At 41.6% G+C, this 15,103-nt stretch overlaps 1 protein-coding gene across 1 annotated transcript in view; it reads right to left on the reverse strand.

The window, feature by feature from the left end:
* Window positions 1-5,868: 5,868 nt before the first annotated feature.
* The window catches only part of FAT1 (FAT atypical cadherin 1), a 116,142-nt gene continuing 106,907 nt past the window's right edge, over window positions 5,869-15,103 (reverse strand). Inside the window, exons 25-27 of the mRNA XM_040966234.1 lie at window positions 13,791-14,422; window positions 12,987-13,124; window positions 5,869-7,316 (exon numbers count right to left, since the gene is read on the reverse strand). Of these exons, the coding sequence (XP_040822168.1) occupies window positions 6,688-7,316; window positions 12,987-13,124; window positions 13,791-14,422 (1,399 nt within the window). The 3' untranslated portion in view covers window positions 5,869-6,687. The remainder of the gene's footprint in view (window positions 7,317-12,986; window positions 13,125-13,790; window positions 14,423-15,103) is intronic.

Below are 15,103 nucleotides of genomic sequence, written 5' to 3' on the forward strand. Positions count from 1 at the left end.
CTAGTACCCTTTGAAAATGTAGCCTCTTACATGCCTACACTCTAACGGCACAGTGACAAGTGTGTTAATTACCTAAGCATTCACATGGGCAGTGGTCTTCTTGGGAAAAAAAATACTTGCCATTCTTTTCAAGTGGCTCATTCTGTTTGCAGCAAAGGCAGTAAACTGCTAGTGAGGAAATTAAATTCTGACAAACAGCTCTCTCTCTCTCTTAGTGTACTAATTGAAACTGAACCTAATGCCCTGATTAAGAGCAATCAACAAGCACACAGAATGCCAGTCTGCAAAAGATGACGAGCAGCCCATATTGACCTTCAAAGAGTTCCTGACCAGACTCAGTATCTACCGACTGCAGCTGAAGGTGATTCTGCCACCTTCTCCCCTCCCCGCCAAAAAAAAGCTGGATGAGGCAAAGGGCAAGGGACAAGGAGCTGGGCCCCTGGGTGGGGGTTCTCCCCAGTTACCCTTGAGGTCTGACAGATAATACCTAAACTTTACGTTTATAAAAGACACTGAGAACTGAATCGAAAGGAAAGCTGGTTTCACAAAGGTGGTTCAGTTTGGTCAGACTTCGTTTTTGATGAACACAAATTCACAGGAAGAAAAAAAGGCAGGCAGGATTATCCAAGTTCTCTACAGCCGAGCTTCCTTGCACAGAGCTGTTGACACCATGGCTTTCCTTGCACAGAGCTGTTGACACCACGGCTCTGTGGGTGGCTGGGAGGTGCTGGGGGATTACAACACCCACTAGCGCCATTGGCTGAGAGTGGTGATGCCACTTTGTGCCATAGAACTATTACCCACGCACTGGCACTGTGGCGCACAAGGCTACAGTACCAGCCTACAAAGCCTACATCCCAGATTGAAGCACCAGTTTGAGTCTCTGCTGCTCCACTTCCCATCCCGCTCCTTGCTGGTGTTCCTACACAGCCAATGGAGATGGCCCAAGCGCTTGGGGGCCTCCACCTACCTGGGAGACACAGATGAAGCTCTGGGTTCTCGGCTTCAGCCTGTATCAGCCCCAGCGTTGTGGCCATTTGGAGAGGAAAACAGCAGACAAAATCTCTCTCTGTTCTTTCTTCCCACCTCTGTATCACTCTGCCTTCCTAATAAAATGAACAAATCTTGAGAAAAACAAGTATTGCTATTTTCTACAAATGGAAGCATCTCCACAGAAGGATCCCAGCAGAGTTAACCTCAGTGTTAACGCAATCTCAGAAGTCCACCAAATTTTTACCTTTTACATCATTGCAACACTGGAATGCTGTCATGTTACATGTAATATCATGAAAACGAATAATCCGTGCACCTAAACATTGGTTCTGAAGAAGAACAAAACAAACACGCAATGTTAATGCTGGGATTGCTAAGGAAAGTTTAAAACATCTCAGGTAGCAAAATAAATAAGTTTACATTAATCCAATACTATGACATATTATGTATTACTTCGAAATGGCATTTTTCTGGAAAAAAAAACTGCAAAAATTTTAAAAGGTAGAACTTCCCAGCAATTATGCGAGTGATGGCATTTCACAGCATGGTCTATTGCCATCTTTCCTTACTCTCTGATGTCACAAGAACACAAATAATCAAGATTTCTCCTGATCCCTGGTGCTTGGTTGGCTGCCATCTGGGATTTTAATGACCCAATAACAGTGGTAAAATAGTGAACTTCCACATGGGTACACTTTGGCAATGCATAGCACTAAGTTAACCCAGCATTTTCATAGAAAGCAGCTATATGCTTTGGAGTTCATGTCACTTGTATCAACAAGGGCTGTTTTTCTGGAGTTAGTCACCCATTCCCCAGCATAATGCTCAGTTCCTCTGGAGAGGCCCACTGATGCTTAGGTGGCACCCAGTGTTCTGCTTTCACACATTAATAAAAGCCCACCAAAGCTCAGCTTCAGGAGCTCCCAGGCGGTAGGAAAGCACACCTCTCTGGCTTTCAACAGGCCGGTACGACAGCATCACATACTCTATGACAACATGAATGTGACCAGCATAACATATGAAGTAAATGTATTCATCCCATCAGAAGGGTTAAAAAACAAGCAACCACACCTACATTTTAAGAGGCAAAATGAAGAGGAGCAATTTCAGTCAGGAATGGTCTGCGACAGGCAGCAGTGGTCTTCAGATGTAGTGCATCTCTCTCCCCACTCCGGGGAGTCACAGGTGCAGTATGACGGAAGTCGCAGGATGCTTAGCGGCACCTCAGCTTTCAAGGGCACGCTGAGGGGCACCAAGCAGACAAGACGCAGAGAAACCCTGAGCAGAACGCTTGACAGATCACTCCCTCTGCCTGTCAAGGGGTGTGCAGATAAAAGGCTTTTAGGAAAAGACACTGAAAAGCATTCTCTAACCCTTTGTGGGTACTTGTGCTCTTCTGTTCTCCAAGTGTTTGTGCGAATTCATATTGTTTGTTGTATGTTTGTTGTATGTCAATGCATCCTTTGGAAGACTGATGTTGAGAGTCCACATAAACTGTTGAGTCATTTCCAGCTAATGGAAGATGTGACACTATCATTTAAAAGATATAAATAGTTATTATTTTCAGTTGATGGTTGAGAAGCGCCTGCCAACCCGCAAAAAAAGCAATAGTGCCAAGTGTGGCAGCTAAGCTCTAAGAGCGGCCCTAAGAACCCCACCTGCAGGGAACATGCATATCTGGCCCCCAAGCTAGTATGGATGTGATTTAGAACGTGGTGGGATCCCCCAATAGGCTGCTGGCCAACTAGCTGTTAGTCAGAAGGGAGACTGTGAAGCTTCTGGGTGGGCACTCTGACTTCACCCAGGGAGCCCTTAAGAAAAGGGGCGTGGGGGGAGGGAGACTTTCCTGAGGTCATTGAGAATGGAAGCTGGTTTTGAAGGTCTAAGGTACCAAGCAGTGAGTAGGCCAAGGAGCTATGAACTGAGGGAAGCAGCAGCTGTTCAGAAAGTAAAGACAGTAAGAAAGGGGGAACCTTAGTCTTAGAGGCAGCTAGAAAACAAGACCTGCATTGTAGAACTGTAAACAAGTGAACTCTGGGAGCAGCTTCATGGAGCTTGAATGAGGCCCTGGGTCCCACACGACACAGCTCAGATGACAACTTGATTTCACATTCTTGGATTCTGAGTAGAGACCAGCCAAGTCATGCAAGCCTGGGCCTCCGACACACAGCAAGACAAGTAATGAGTCACTGCAAGCTACCAACTCTATGAGAATGTCTTACATGGCAACCAAAAGACAATATATCCATGTTCTTCCAAACACTTCAAACTAAGGGCCAAGAGAATTTCCCAGACCTCCAGTTTAAGGGAGCAGAACATGACATTTCTATCTCCTCTTGAAAAATCTAACACTTTTAAAAAAAGATTTTGTTTATTATTATTGGAAAGGCAGATTGGACTTACCCACAGGAGAGCTAGACAAAGATCATCCAACCACTGGTTCACTTCCCAAATGGCCACAATGGCCAGAAATGTGCCGATCTGAAGCCAGGTGGCAGGAGCCTCCTCTGGATCTCCCACATGGGTTTGCAGGGTCCCAAGGCTTTGGGCCGTCCTCTACTGCTTTCCCAGGACACAAGCAGGGAGCTAGATGGGAAGTAGAGTATCCAGCACATGAATAGGCACCCATATGGGACTTGGCACTTGCAAGGTGAGGATGTAGCCATTGAGCCATGGCACCGGGCCCACAATACAATTTCTAACAGAAATTAAGCAAAATGTGATTAAAAAACCCATTTCAAACCAAGAAAAGGGGTGGGTGGAGAAGAAGGTTAAAAAGAAACTCCACTGTAATCAAGATGTGCTATGCTAACCCCGAACCCTAGGACAGCCCAAGGCTGGCAGCATGTGGGGGAGTGATAAGCCATGTCTCAGCAGACAAAGGCTCTCAGCTGTCGCAGCCTAGAGAATAGAAACAAGACACTTAATAGGCACCCTGGAAATGGGTGAAGAATCAGGTGCACAGTATGGAGATGCATGTGGATTATCTTCAAACAGTCCTAGGTGACAATCCCAGAGGTCAAAGGATGGCCCACAGATTCACGACCACCCCTGGGAGCTTACCATCCACCTGAGTGCCTCACTAAATAAGAGAAGAGCTTCCAAAGGGGAAAGAAAAAAAGACCACAGCCAATCAAAAGGAATATTAAGATGCAGCTTGAAGGAGAACCAGACACAACAGGAAGATTCCAAGGACTGCAATTAGAAAGATGAGACCAAGACAAGAGAGCCAAGAAACTGGGGGGAAATACCCATTCTGTAAGTGAAGCATTCAGAACATGACCAAAACTTCAAAAGCTAAAAAACACAACAGCTGAACCACAATGTTAACAGAAGGCATGGAAAAATATACGGAATGAATCTTAGGAAGGGGACTAGACCAAGAATGAATGTAGGAAGTCAATTAAAAAAAAAACTCAGAAGATTGACTTAGCAGGTCAGACAGCCTATAGTTAGGAGACTCAGAGAACTCAGAAAAAAAGAGGCAAAGAAGTTGACTTTGATGCAACACAGGAGTGTTCCCCAAGGTCTTGGCTTCCCGAATTGAAGCTAAAGATCAATGCAACGGAAAAGCCTCACACCAAGACACATTATCCAGACATCTTAAATCTTTACTGTCCCACAAGATCTGTGAGAACTGTAAAATTAGGTCACCAATAAGAAAGTTAGGAAAAGATATGGACAATTCAATAGTAGCAAGGGAAGTTTAGAGCATAATAGTTTAATGATTTCAAAATTAAGAATGACATTTGTCTACTAAGCAGAAATCTATGCTCACACAGTTCATTAAGCATGACAGTACAATAGACATTTCCAGAAATATCACAAAATAACTTCCCGTTCATGCTTTCTCAGGAAATAATGCACATCATGAAAACAAGAGCTGAGTTGAAAGAAAAGTCATGAAGTCTGTGGCAAGGATTAATGAGATGATAACAAACGGAAATCACCAGACCAACAGCTGTGCCGGTGTTCAAGGAAGCAACCGACTGGAGGGGGTCACCTGGAAGAAGGGCTCCATGGGACAAGTGACCAAGACGAAAGGAAGGAACGGGCAGATTACTTGATAGTTGTAAACAAGTCCCAGAGCATTTTTCATGGCAGGTCACCGTCTTCTATTCACACACCAGTCCCAGGACCCTGCTGCAATGTGCATCTCCAGAGACACACATTATGTCCCCCCTCATTATCTGTAGGCCTTTACTCCAATGCCAGGATATATTCAAAAATATATTCATTCAATGAATATGTGGCTTGAGTAAACAGCATAAAATTATCATTTATGGATTTTACATGAAGGGGAAGTAGAGAAAGATACATGGAGAGAGAGCACAAATGCCAATCTGTCGGGCTTCACTCCTCCAGTGCCTGCAATGACCAGGGTTGGACCTGAACAGTCTACCCACATCTCCCAATCACTCGGTTCATCATTGCCTCCTCCCAGGATCCCTCCTAGCAGGAAGATGGAATCAGGAGCCAGAGAAGGAACCCAAACCCAATCCTCTGATGTGGGATACTACTCCAAGACTTTCTGATAGAAATATTGACAAAAAAGGCGTATAAACTATGGCAATTAAATCATGATAACTGTGAAGCTACAAAACGGAAATCTTTCTTTAAGTTTCAATTAGAAAATATTACACAAATGTTTGGCTATTTACCCTCCTGTCTAGTTTTGACCCACATCAAATAGCCACACTCTGCCACCTGGTGGTTATAGCTGTAAATACAACATGGTTTGGCTTTGATTTACCTTCAGACACAAGACCAAAAACATCTACATACATCCTTCCATGCATTTATTCATCCAGTTTTCTCTCTCAACTCATCAACTGAATCCTGAACACAAAAGAAAAACATGCAATGAAGCAACAGGATTTTATTAATAATTTATTGTCAGTAAGAAAGACTGGCTAATGGTAATTTTCAGTAAAAACCTTTACAAGACCATTGCATCACAAATATACAGACACTATAAAAACTGTGTCATGGTGGTTTTGGTTCTACACAGATATGCAGAAGGTCCCCGTTACACTTTCCAATAATGAAAAATGTTTATAATTCTAAAATAAAGCAACCCATTTAAGACATGTCCATGTATCAGATCTTTCCTCATCTTATATACAACTGGAAATAAATGACTATTGAAATGTAGTAATGAAATGTCATACGTCAGTGGAAAACAACATATAATGAGGCCCTGGTTATATTTAAAAATCAGGGTGCTAGGTAATGATACTAACACCACCAAGATTCAGTTGGAAACAAATGCACAATGTATTTTTAAAAACCTAGTTCAAACTATGAAAAAAATCAAATCTGTACATAAAATTTACAAAAAAGAAAAGACAGGAAAATTAAAGTAATCAAATCTATATAAATACATGAGTCATGCTAACGAGACAGTGGGACTGATTTTTTTTTCCATTATTTGAACATGGACAGATGTAAATACAAAAGAAGACGTTTAGAAATGAAACAGCTAAGGACAGTCTCATCCAATTACAGTAGGTTAGGACACTGGAAATGGCTGACATGTCAAGTGGCGTGTGATTCAGTGCAGCCATGCCCATTTTAGCTCACCGAAAAGAAGCGCTCAAGCACTGCTACAAAGAACAATGCAGGAGAGTATTTATATAATCTCTAGGTTTGTTAAAGTCCAGGCACTTTATGGGGGGCGGGGAAGTTTGAGTGTCAGACTTCTGTATGCTGCTGGGAATCGAGCGGCGGAATCGTCACCTCATCGAAGTGGCCATCATCTCCGCTCTCATAGTCACTCATCATGACCTCGGACTCCACTTCACAGCACGCTGACACGTCAGAGCAGGAAGCCGTGGAAGCATACACAGACATGGGCATGTTTTCTACAGTGGGGGCTTCAAAGTTCCTTTGATGCCCTGGAGGGTAAGGAACGTAGGGTTCTCGACAAGTACTGTTGTCACCAGTGCCTTTTTTTTGAGGTTCAGGCATATCGGTGGGATAGAAACTGGGCAGGTACTGATTCAGGTGGAACCTCTGCCGGTTTCTCGGTGAGGAGCCCAAGCTACCTGCAGCCGGCATGTCTCTTGGAGGGTGAATGGATTCAAACTGGTCGCTGAACTCTGGAGGTAAGGGGGGAAGTTCATCAGGCGCGGGGAAGTCTTCCGGTGGCGGTGGGAAATCACTCTCGATGTCATAACCACCGGGATAATAGTCTGTGTCGATGGCACTCGGGTCTGCGGAGTACAGCGGTGTCTGCTCATCGATCACCTCGTAGTTAGGGAACTCCTGGATGTCTGGCAGAGGAACGCTTGGCATCCAATCCGATGTATCCCAGTGATACCCTTCGTGGAAAAGGAAACACAATTTCAGTGAGTTTTCCCTCCAGCTTTGGAGCCATGCAGAACGAGCTCACAAGGCGAAGGGCACAAAGATGCAGACACACGGATGCATTCACTCCATGCTCAGCACCCTGGAAACCTCTGGTTTGCCTTTGAAGATGCCCCTCCAGCCAGGCCCAGTTTTGAGGACCAGGTTCTGTTTCTAGAACATGGACTTGGCTTTATGGACGTGCCTAACTTGCAAAGAAACAACCGGGGCCTAAGAAATGGAATGCTAACATCACATGCACTTCTCCACAAATTAATTCTGTCCAGCCTTTCCACTTTACTTCTGCCATTGAGAACCCACTGTTCGAGGTGAAGAGAAGTAGAAGAAAAGCACTTTGTTTCTTCTTCTTCTTTTTTTTTTTTTTAGGTTTTAGATATTAAGACAGAAGTCTGTCCTTTCACAAAGGAGGACTGTATCTTGAGTAAAATAACAAAAGTCCCAAGATTGCATTATGTCACTGGAAAAAAAAACCACTGAGGTAACTTTTAAAAAATAAAAGTATTATGCAGCATGCTAAAATTTACAACATACACTTCCTTTTTAATAAGGCATTTAATATTAGCAGGTGTGGCCATGCTTTCACCTCAGTGAAACAATGAATTCTCTCACAATAGGTATGTGCCAATGCATGCCTCCCAGTCAAGCAAAACACAAACAAGCATTCAAAAATGTAACAACTTTAGAGAAACTACAATTAATCTTTGCATCACTTTAAATTGTGTAAAATAATCATGATTTTAAAAAAAAAAACTTCCCAATTTAGGGACAGTTTTTTTTTTTCTTAGGATTTTAAAAATCCTTTAACTAGACAGGAAATGGTTAGGCAATATGTATTCACAAGGCAGTGCACAGACAACCATGTACTTAGTTACTGCTGCAAACACTGAGCAACCATGTGAAGCAAGTTGGCTTGAGGGGGGCGCCAACCCTGCATCCATGTGTTTAGTGATCATCAATGAGCAACTGGCATGCATAAGTCACCTCTTGGTTTGCTGAGGTCAGGAGCAGCCAAAGATTCTTTTGGTGGTACAGTAGGAAGAAAAGAAAACATTTATAATTAAAACAGATTGATGGCTGAAGAGGCAAAACAGTACGCAATCCAATGTACACTGCTGACAAAGGCCCAGTCAGCCATAGAACACGTCTTTAAGCCATTAGCGAATTCCCAATGGTTGGGAGAAATTTATGTCGCACAAATAAAAGGGGATATGGGAGGGCAAGGAAACAATGAGTGGTGATAAAGTAGAGACAACACTGCTAAGAAACTCAAACCCGATTTTCCTACTTCCCCCTTATTTATGAAAATCTCAATCTCAACACAGAGTTCTCTTAACAGTGACTAAAATAAAAACTACAAGTTCTAATACAATGTAAACTCCTCGGGTTGCTTAGGTAATAATGCAAAGACATCTAAAGCTGCATAATGCACACCTACTTGACAGCCTATTTTAAATTTCAAAAGTACATTAAGTATGAAGAAATGTATAAGTAAACACAGATCACTGAAGGCTGAAAATCTTTCCAAACCTTATCCCCCTTTGAATGGATGTTACATTTACACTGTCGCGTGTCCTCTAGGGAGATCATTAACTACGCCTCCTCTCTGCCCTTCTTCCCCAAACCTGTAATCACACTTGACTTGTCAGGGCTCTCACTGAAGCACCAAACAGTTGCATTGTAAGTGTCACTGTCAGATAGGGTCACATGATGCACTAAACTCCAGGTTCCCTTATTGAAACAAGGATGCAAATTCTTTAGAGCTTTCATTAGGATTAAACAGGACAGTGTACAACAGACTGACACAAGCTGTTAGGGAACACTGACGGCCGTGAAAGCAAGAATCGTCACGGAAGTATGCCATGGTAGTGATTTTCTAAACAGGGTTTCTCTGCATTCTGTAAAGTTCTTTAAAAAAATCAGGTGATTAAGTAATTTGGGATACAATATTTGATAGAAGGTTTTCTTCTGAGGATGTGAGTATATGTGATGGTCCTAAAAATGAATAATTCAGTACTGAGACAATATATATCTAACATAATATTTTTAAAGTTTGTAATACAGTAAACCCTTTTATAGTAAAGGGGGAGGGTACAACTTTTTAAAATATAATAGGTATCCCACATCCTTAAAACTTTAGCTAGGTTTCAACTTCAAATTCCATTTTTATTTTGGAAATGGGCCAAATGAAATGTTTAGGAAAAGAGATACTAACGAAGGAGCTGTTTTAAAATCTGCTTTTTAAAATCCCATCAATACTTAAAACATTGGCATATCATCATGGCAAAACTAAAAGTTACTAGACAAAACACAGAGATCTCTGACTCATCAAACAAACACTTGGCATTTCTCGGGCAGGAAGCTAAGCCTTATCTAAAGCTGTAATGATGAACAGTGAAACCGCACCCTGCCCTTCCTGCTTAGATCCTGAGAACACACGGTGCTACCAGCCAGGCTGCTCTGTTTTCTGGAGCTTCCATCTGCACACTCTGATGGCCTGTGCACATCATTCTCTAAATGTGGGCCCAGCTACAGCAGAATTGGGAATTGGTTAAGACTGCGAATTCTCAAGGCCGGATGCAGACCTGTGTGATCACAAAATCTGGAGCTGGGCACCAGCTGTTGCGCTTTTAACCAGCCCTGTAGGTAACCTAATCTGCCTTATACTTTGAAAACTACTACCTGCTGCCTTTCATGTGTTCTTACTCGGCTTGGGGGCACTAATTAATGGCTAATATAATTCAAAGTAATTTGAAGGACATGGTTAATGTCATTGCTTACAATCTTGAAATTAAATCATTTCCCACTAAATCAAAGATGAATATATATCTTCTACCATATTCTGCCCTTTTCTTTAATCGAATCTAGGGAAAAAACCAAAGGTGCAGATTCAGTTGTATGCTAATCATACAAGCTTTGTGGAATTCAGCCCTATTCTCACATAAACAGAATTTTCTGTATGAAAATTTTTCTCAGTTAGAATTGTTTACAAATTTCTCAATATGGTATCACATAGAAACAAGTTCTTAAGATCCTCTGTGTTACTTCTGATGTCTGCATAAATCACTATGAATGGCAAAACATAACAAAGAGCTATGACTGACATAGAAATATTTTTGTAACACATCCGAATTATGAATATACACACAGGGACAAATAAAGCACTCAAATCCCTCAAAGTCACAGCACAGTACTCCAGTGCCACCGCCACAGGGAAACACATACATGAACAAGAGCACTGACGACTGTACCTTCTTTATTTACCGTGTCAACTACAGCATTGACAAGGTGTATTACAGTCACTATGGAAGCTTGTAAAAAGGTACAAAAGGAGTCAATTAGGAACATCTTCAGTTAGTTAGAAATCAGCACATAAAACAGAATTCATTCATCCTAAAGATCTGCTAGCTCATAACTTGAAAACCGTGAAGCTAATGCTTTAATCCAGCCATACAGTGGAACAAGAGACCCTTGCACTGTTCGTGCGTTTCTAACCGAACTTTAAACTTATTATTAGTCAAAGAAAGAAAATATTTTTTTTTTGAATTTGGGAAAAAATGTTAGCTACTGATTTTTTTCACAATTACAATTACGGATTGTATTAGAACAAAAACAATTCTTATCCTAACATCTCTTGGATGAAAGACTTAACAAAGTAATACACTTGATGAGTTACTCTATTGAGTCCATGCAACGAACTTATACGGTGTCCCCATAAAAAAACATTTTAAGAGATGCTTATGCACCATGATGACAAAAACAGTTTGTCCCTGCTGTTACTGCCACCCTGAATTTCTGGTCTTTGGCAGATGGACTAACAGTGAGCCAACAGACCAGCAGAGAAATACAGACTGTCTGCTTCCCATGTACACTCACTCCTCATTTCAGTTTCAGCCTGTTTTGCAGTGCCACATTCACTGTCACACATGCGGCAGGCAGAGGACTGACCTGCAGGCATGCCCACATGCTGATCCTGGGGATCTGTGCATACATTAGACATGCAAAAGTGACGTGGCTGATGGGGTTAAGGACTTAAAGAGGGAGATTTCCCGCATTAGCTGGGTAGTCTCCATGAACTAACAAAGGTCTTTGAAAGGGGACACTCTTTCCCAGCTGTCCTTGGAGGACCTACGAGTAGAAAAACGGTCCGTGGAATGTAATGTTGCTGTCTCTGAAAGATGGAAAAAGTCATGAAGCAAAGAATGTCTGTGATGTCCAGTAACTGAGACAAGTAAAGAAACAGATTCCTCGCTAGGATTTCCAAAAAGGGAGGCAGACTATTGACTCAGCAGTTTACGTGGTTCAGTCACAGTGGACTTCTAAATTGAAACTGTAAGATACTAAAGTGGATGCTGATTTAAGCCATTAAGTTTGCGATCGTATGCCACAGCATGCTTAGAAACTAGTAATAAAATGTTTAACTGCAGACTAACTTCATGATCAATGACTAATTACAATAACAAGTAAAACACAAGCACTTTTGAATGTATGTTGTTTTTTGTTGAAGATTAGCTTTCATAATTTACTTGAACACAGTATATTACATGTATTTAAGATATTATTACAAAGAATGTTGCTTCAAGAAACAGAACCAGTAAAGAAACTATTGAACAACATTAAAAAATGCATTTATGAAGAATATTTAGGGGCCAAGATAAAATTATTTCATAAACTGCAAAGAAGTAATTCTATCTTCTTGTTTTAGTTAACCAAGCAAGGCAGTATCTATGTAGTCCATATATAATATAAGTATACACTGTGATTATATGACTTTATAGCAGAAAACAATAGAACATACTTATCATCTTTAGTTTGGAGAAGTTTATGCTTTATAATAGACTACACTAATTAGTGTGGATTATATCAGTAGAGATGGGTTGTTTCTTTCCAGCAACAAAACATTTGGATATATAAATACATTATAGGTTTGCAAGAAAAAAACAACTTGTGAAACTAATTCTGAGCAAAAATCTCCACTAAAAACTTACATTGTAACATTACTGAATGGTGACAATTTTCTCTGCTTACACATTTTAATGTGGTAAAGCTGGTTGTTAATGCCAACTACCCTGGCGAAATCACAAAAACATAACTGGTGTCACAGATCCCATTGTCAAACTTTCTTCATTAGAAATATAATCAAACTTACTAGCAATCTCTTACACTGTGCTCTCAGTCAGTACGCTCTGATCCAAATGGGAGCTGGGGCCGCAGTGGGGTTGAGGGAAGAGACAAATAAAACCTTGTAATACCAATGGTGCTACTGAAGCCGAACATTTCAGACTATCACATCTCTTCTTGATGTGTGTGTGTGAAAGAGTTGTTTACAAGGGTTTTTGAAATTGCAGGGAACTCCCATAACATTTACTGTTATACAAAAAGAGTCAATAAAATTAAGCAATCAGATAGCAATTATCTTTAAATTAATTATATCTTCTTCCCTATTGCCAACAAGTTGCTACTCATTAAGAAGATTCTACATACTTCCCCAGCAAAATGTTCATGCAACTTATGTACAAAGTATTGTTTCAAAGTAGTCTAAGTGCATCTAAATTATGTCCCTTAACGAGCAGTAGTGTGTACAATCACCAAGCAAGCAGTGGCATATCACCGCTCCGCTTACTCACCATTGTCATCACATGATTCAGACTGAAAGGAGCTAAGAGACTGCACTTCAGACAGGCTTTCGCGGGCGCTGTACGGCTGGGAAGGCTTCTCTTCTAAAGGTTTCTTGGAAAGACAGGGATCAAGATCCACCACTTTAGCTAAAGGAAGAGATGACAAATGGTTAGTTCGTAGAGAACCAGGGCTTGATTTAATCACTACTGTATCCTAATGCAGAGCAAGCGTTACCAAGCAAACGACCACCTGAACTTCAATACATGGATGACTCAAACGACAAAAGCCTCACAGATCTCAGACCCACAGACATTTTCCATCCACACGACTCTAGATATCATTAGCCAATTAAAAAAATACTAGAATGTTGTTTGAAAATGGCACATGCAGCTTTTTAAAAAAACATCAAATATGTGTCTGATCATAAAAATGAATAATGTCACTTCTTCCAGTCATATTAAAAATAATTTTGACATAGAAATAATACCCCTCCTCCAATCATCACATATATATTTTTTTCTAATATATCAAACCAAAAAATTCACAGTGGAGAATGTGCAACAATTACACAACTAAAGTTATCTTCCTGGAATATTCATTGGGACATGTCTAGATAGGGTTTCTGAGGGTTCAGGCGGTGCTCAAGACATTCCCAAAGGTTTTACCCACAATGAGGGTTTAGATACGAGACATGTTAGTCTCTAACCAGGACTCCACGGTTTGACTGGAATCACTGAAAGCTGTGACAAAACTTCTAAATGCTCAGTTGATTTCGGTGACATTTTAATGCAACAACAAAAAGCCATTCTTACTGTCATAGTCAAAGTCCCAGCTGGGCTTCTGGATTGAGTCACTATCAGAAGGAGAGTTGGATGGGGGCGGGGGAGGCAAGTTTGGAGCCACACTGCAGACAGCCACCGCCTTCCGGTGTCCATGCATCGACTCGGGATTGAAAGTGCTGAATTCAGGGTGCTCAGGTATAGCAGATCCTTCAAAGGAATTGCGGTCCAGATTGTTTCTAGAGTCACTTGGGATGCTTGGAGTGTAGGAGATAGGACGGACAGGCACCTGGGGTGGTATGTCTGAATAAATGTTCTTATTTAGCTTTGAATCAAAGTATGGTCTTTGCAAGAAGGCTGTAGTTGGTCCCAAGTGTTTGTCTTCAGGCTCTGCCTGGTGTTTCTTCCTTTGACTAATCATCTTGCGGCAGATGACAAACACCACCACCAGCAAAAATATCCCTACTATAAACAGAATGATTCCTATGCCTTCAGCCAAACCAATGTTCCATGGGGTCGACACGTATAGATTGGGAGCGGCGTCCTCACAGTGTCTCCCTTTGTACTCCTGGCTGCAGTTGCAGTGGTAGGAGCCGTGTGTATTCTCACAGAGGGCCCCGTTCCGGCAGGGGTTCCCTGCACATTCGTCAATGTCACTCTGACACCTGTCAAGAAAGCCAAGCAGAGACCTTTGCAATATGCGTCAAACTGTGCTAAGACTACCATCTTCACAGACTAAAGGCTAACCTTTCCTTAATAAGATATACGTCAAAAATCTAAAATAACCAAAAGGTATAATACCACCACCAACAACAAAATACTCTTTCGTGAAGTATCTGCTATTCTGATCATGTACTTTGAAGGTGCATTTAAAAGACAAACATCTCAAGTGAATATTTAACTGCCATTTTTCTAGAATTCAACAGATTACTAAATGAACCACGTATGCTAAATGTTGGCTTCTCTCAAGGTATAATAGCTAAGCTGTCATTCAGAAATTTGAAATGTGTATTTTGATAAGTGAAACACTAAAAATTCTCTAATAAACCAGATCACATTTCTAAGAGTTTTTCTTTTTTGAAATATGACAATTAGAAAAAAATATATGAAAAGACAGAAAATTATGTGTTGGGCCCGGCGCGGTGGCGCAAGTGGTTAAGTCCTCGCCTTGCACGCCCGGGATCCCATACGGGCGCCGGTTCTAATCCCGGCAGCCCCGCTTCCCTTCCAGCTCCCTGCCTGTGGCCTGGGAAAGCAGTTGAGGACGGCCCAAAGCTTTGGGACCCTGCACCCGCGTGGGAGACCCGGAAGAGGCTCCTGGCTTTGGATCGGCATAGTATCGACCC

This window comes from Ochotona curzoniae, unplaced genomic scaffold, assembly GCF_017591425.1.
Source record: "Ochotona curzoniae isolate NIBS_2020 unplaced genomic scaffold, NIBS_Ocur_1.0 scaffold_4505, whole genome shotgun sequence".
NCBI lineage: Eukaryota > Metazoa > Chordata > Mammalia > Lagomorpha > Ochotonidae > Ochotona > Ochotona curzoniae.